At 42.4% G+C, this 4,271-nt stretch overlaps 1 protein-coding gene across 8 annotated transcripts in view; it reads right to left on the bottom strand.

Moving 5' to 3' along the window:
• Positions 1-516: 516 nt before the first annotated feature.
• The window catches only part of EVA1C (eva-1 homolog C), a 108,653-nt gene continuing 104,898 nt past the window's right edge, over positions 517-4,271 (bottom strand). For 6 of the 8 annotated variants that reach the window (XM_017883896.1, XM_017883894.1, XM_017883891.1 and 3 more), the window contains one exon: positions 530-1,100. In XM_017883896.1, the coding sequence (XP_017739385.1) occupies positions 727-1,100 (374 nt within the window). In that variant the 3' untranslated portion in view covers positions 530-726. Of the gene's footprint in view, positions 1,101-4,271 lie in introns of all 8 variants that reach the window. The other 2 variants (XM_017883890.1, XM_017883893.1) reach the window with 1 other exon arrangement.

Below are 4,271 nucleotides of genomic sequence, written 5' to 3'. Positions count from 1 at the left end.
CTCTGCCTCCTGGGTTCAAATGATTCTCCTGCCTCAGTCTCCCAAGTAGCTTGGATTATAGGCGCGTGCCACTACACCCTGCTAATTTTTTATTTTTTTGGTAGAGACAGGGTTTCACCATGTTGGCCAGGCTGGTCTCAAACTCCCGACCTCAAGTGATCCACCTGCCTTGGCCTCCCAAAGTGCTGGGATTACAGGTGTACTGTGCCTAGCCTATCATCATGCCTTTTAAGAAAAAATTTGCTAACCCTTGGTCTAAACAAGTCAGTGGTTAAAATCACTCATGAGCTCATGTTTGCTGAGTATCTGTATAGCTATTTTATGTGTATATATAGGAATCTTTTGTTTGCTCATCTGTAAAATGGGGATAAGAGTACCATCTCATGACATTGTGAGGACTGAATGACTCAGAACATGAAAAGCAGCTAGAAGAGTGCCTGGCATTATAAGCGCTCAAAAAATGTAAATTCTAATTATGCATAGACTTATTAATGTATAGACACAAATTCAAATAAATACAGAAAACAAAGACTCTTCCCTCCTCATTTATTTTGGAATGTGCTGGAAACAGCTTGAAACATCCCTTTAATAGCTTCCTGGCCTCACGAGTGTTGGATGACATGACAAATTCTCCTTCATAGAAGGTACAGGTGAACCAGAACCGGAGGGGCATTTGGGATCCTTCCTTCTTCAGAAAGTGTGACTGCATTAAGATGCATGTGGTTTTCAGTAGAACTGGCCCATGTTTCTTGGGAGTGAGGTGTCCAAACCACTATTCATCCATATTTCTTGAATGATTTGCTCCCTGCGCTCAATCCTTTCTGCAAGCTCTGCAGCTTCTATGGAACTGTAGACAGGATATGAAGTCCTACAGAACCCCGACAGTTCCCCTGGGAAATCAGACTCCGAGGAGTCCTCCTCTTCTTCACCCTCGCTGTCCTCCTCGGTCTTGTCACTTCCTGGCACCAGCTGCTCCCTCCCCAGCTGCAACTTGCGGAAGTCCTTGGCACAGGACTCTCTGATGACCAGGGCACACAATGTGAGGGCCAGGCCGATGCCGACACTGGACACGAACAGCAGGGCAGCTCTCTCCGGGTGGGCTGCAGGAGGAAGAGAACAGGTCAGGAGCTGGGAGGAGCTGGCAGACTCCACCAATGCCAAGTCCCACAGAAACAGATGTCTGCCCAAGCAGGGGGCTAATGAAGAATGCCAGTCCAGCGTCTTTGAGACTGTCTACACAAAAATAATAATATATCCCCACTGACATTTTTTTTAAAAAAGGTTTTGAGTCTATGGAGTCAATATATGTATGTGTAGGAGAAAAACACACAGCAGGGGGGTCAGGAGCCAGACTCCTCTGAGTTCAAACTCAGGTCTGCCACTCACTAGCTGTGTGATTTGGGGCAAGTTTCATAACCTTTCTGTGCCTTAGTTTCTTCATCTGTAAAATGGGGCATATAGTATCTTCTACCACAGAGTTGTTACAGTGAAATGAGTTAATTCCTATAAAGCTCTTAGAATATTTACTGACACATAGTAAATGCTCAATAAAGTGTTGCTATTATTAGTAGTAGTAGAGGTAGCTCATGAAGAATTAATTTATGTATGAAGTATGTATGTGAACCTAAGTAATAATATAATAGATGTTAGCAAAACTTAATTCTATTCTTTTTCAGATTAAAAAGTAAATATAAATATACAGTCATCCGTTGGTATGTGTGGGGGACTGGTTCCAGAACCCCACCCCCACACTCCCAGGCTACCAAAATTCACAGACGTTTGAGTCACTTATATGAAATAGCACAGAATTTGCATAAAACCTAAGCACATTCTCCCCTATTCTTTAAATCACTTCTAGATTACTTGTAATAGCTAATGCAATGGAAATGCTAGGTAAGTAGTTGTTATCATGTGTTGTTTTGGGAATAATGACAGGGAAAAAAATCTGTACATTTTTGGTATAGATGCAACTATCTATTTTAAAAAGATATTTTCAATCTGAGGTTGGTTGAACCCACAGATGTGGAACCCATGGATACAGAAGGCCAACTGTAATATAAAATACAAAAATATGCTGGGTGTCGTGGCTCACATCGGTAATCCCAACACTTTGGGAGGCCAAGGTGGGTGGATCGCTTGAGCTCAAGGGTTCAAGACCAGCTTGGGCAACATGGTGAAACCCCATGTCTATTTAAAAAAATACCAAAATATAGCTGGGCATGGTGGTGTGTGCTTGTAGTCCCAGCTACTAGGGAAGCTGAGGTGGGAGGATCGCTTGAGCCTGGGAGGTCAAGATTGCATCACTGTACTCCAGCCCAGGTAATAGTGTGAGACCCTGCCTCAAAGAAAAAAAAAAAGAAAGAAAGAAAAAAATCAAAATAAAACAATTAATATAAATATGTATATCATTTATAAATATTAATAATATAGTAAGTATCATAATACTATATTGTTGTAAGGAATATACAGATAGAAGCCTGTATATTGTAAGTAATATGCAGATCGAAGCCTCATCTCTCCTGACTTCATTTTCATCTTCCTCCCCTTTGAATTCCCCTCCTTTCCTCCCCGTCCTGCAGCCCTCCTCTCCCCCGAAATCTTTGAGCCACTGTCCTCTCCAAACCCTCTCCTTCTGTGGTGCTGTTAGGGCTTTCAAGGTGGGCCGCAACTCAACTTCTCTGTCTTGGAAACATAAACTTTGAGCCCCACTGGCAGTGATGCTGCCGACCTCAAGGAGTGCTGAGTGTGAGGAAACGGAATCCCATCCATTTATAGTCTTTTCCAGCCACCCATGGTCAGGCCAAGGACAGATCTGGACAGAAACAATTCCATCCAGCTCAAGCCTCTGAGGTACAATGGTCATCCATGGCCCCCTCCCCTCCTCTCCCAGTGGTGGTGTCGTGGGAGGGGCCGGGTACCCAGGGCAGACAGAGTAGGGTGCAAGAAGTGGCTCTGCCACAGCAGAGCAATCAATTCCAGCAGTCGATTCCACCAGTGACTTGAGCAGCAAGTGAAGGAAGTCCAATGGGGACGTTTCAGGTTCCAAGAAGGGAACAAGTTGCCACAGCGGGTAACTATAGACTTGCTACTGTACCTCTTTTTTCATATTTTGAGGATGCTGTGTGGACTGAATTAAATTACCCATAATCCTTAGAACATGAGACATTCTCTTCATTGGTCAATACATAGCCCTACTTTATGTCTATGTAATGAATTACTTTTTAATACTGTAATTAGCACCAGTGCTATGAACGAGCACCTGTATAGCAATGAGGCCTTGACCACACCTGTGTCTAACCTGTGCTTTCCCCATCCCCCAGCCTCCCCCTTAAGGTGACTACCACCTGAATTCCATGCTCCTTACTCCCCTGTTTCCTTTTTTATCTAGTTTTATTTTCCATCTCTATGTATTCCTAAAATTTTATTTAAAGGGTATATATTATAGTCAGTGTTGGAAACTTGGTGTGTTTTTTTTTAACTTAATATCATATCGCTGTATAATATTTCATTGTCTTGACTATAATGTAGTTTATTCATCCACTCTCCTGCTGGTGGGTTAGGAACTGTTTATTCACCTGCTCTCTTGCTGTTGCCAGGTTTCTGCTTTTGTGGATGATCATGAGCATTCTTGTAAATGTCCCTGGTCAACACCTGTAAGTGTTTCTCTTGGGTACTACCCTAGGAGGTAATTGATGGGCTTAGGGCATGTGAGTTTCAGTTTTCAGAACTACTGCCAACATGGTGTTCAAAGTGGCTGCAATGTGTAAGAAATCTTGTCAGTCCTCATCTTCTCCAGCACTTGGCTCACATAGACTTTTACATTTTTTTCCAATCACATGGGTATAGAATTGTAACTTATGATGGTCCCCAGATCTGTACCTATCTTCACATGCTTATTTATTTCCTCTTCTCCAAATGCTGGTTCATGTCACATACCCATTTTTTTCTGAGTTGCCTGTGCTTTTCCTCTTACATATAAGAGATGTATATATTTTCTTCTTTCTTTTCTTTTCTTTTTTTCTTTCCTTCTTCCTTTCTTTCCTTCCTCCTTCCTTCCTTCCTTCCTTCCTTCCTTCCTTCCTTCCCTCCCTCCCTCCTTCTTCTTCTTTTCTTTCTTTCTTTCTTTCTTTCTTTCTTTCTTTCTTTCTTTCTTTCTTTCTTTCTTTCTTTCTTTCTTTCTTTCTTTCTTTCCCTTCCTTCCTTCCTTCCTTCCTTCCTTCCTTCCTTCCTTCCTTCCTTCCTTTTCTCCTTCCTTCCTTCCTTCCTTCCTT

The sequence above is a fragment of the Rhinopithecus bieti genome, unplaced genomic scaffold, assembly GCF_001698545.2.
Source record: "Rhinopithecus bieti isolate Rb0 unplaced genomic scaffold, ASM169854v2 scaffold_13207, whole genome shotgun sequence".
Taxonomy (NCBI): Eukaryota; Metazoa; Chordata; class Mammalia; order Primates; family Cercopithecidae; genus Rhinopithecus; species Rhinopithecus bieti.
Note: the sequence above shows the minus strand (reverse complement) of the source record. Positions and strands in the feature narration are given on the sequence as shown.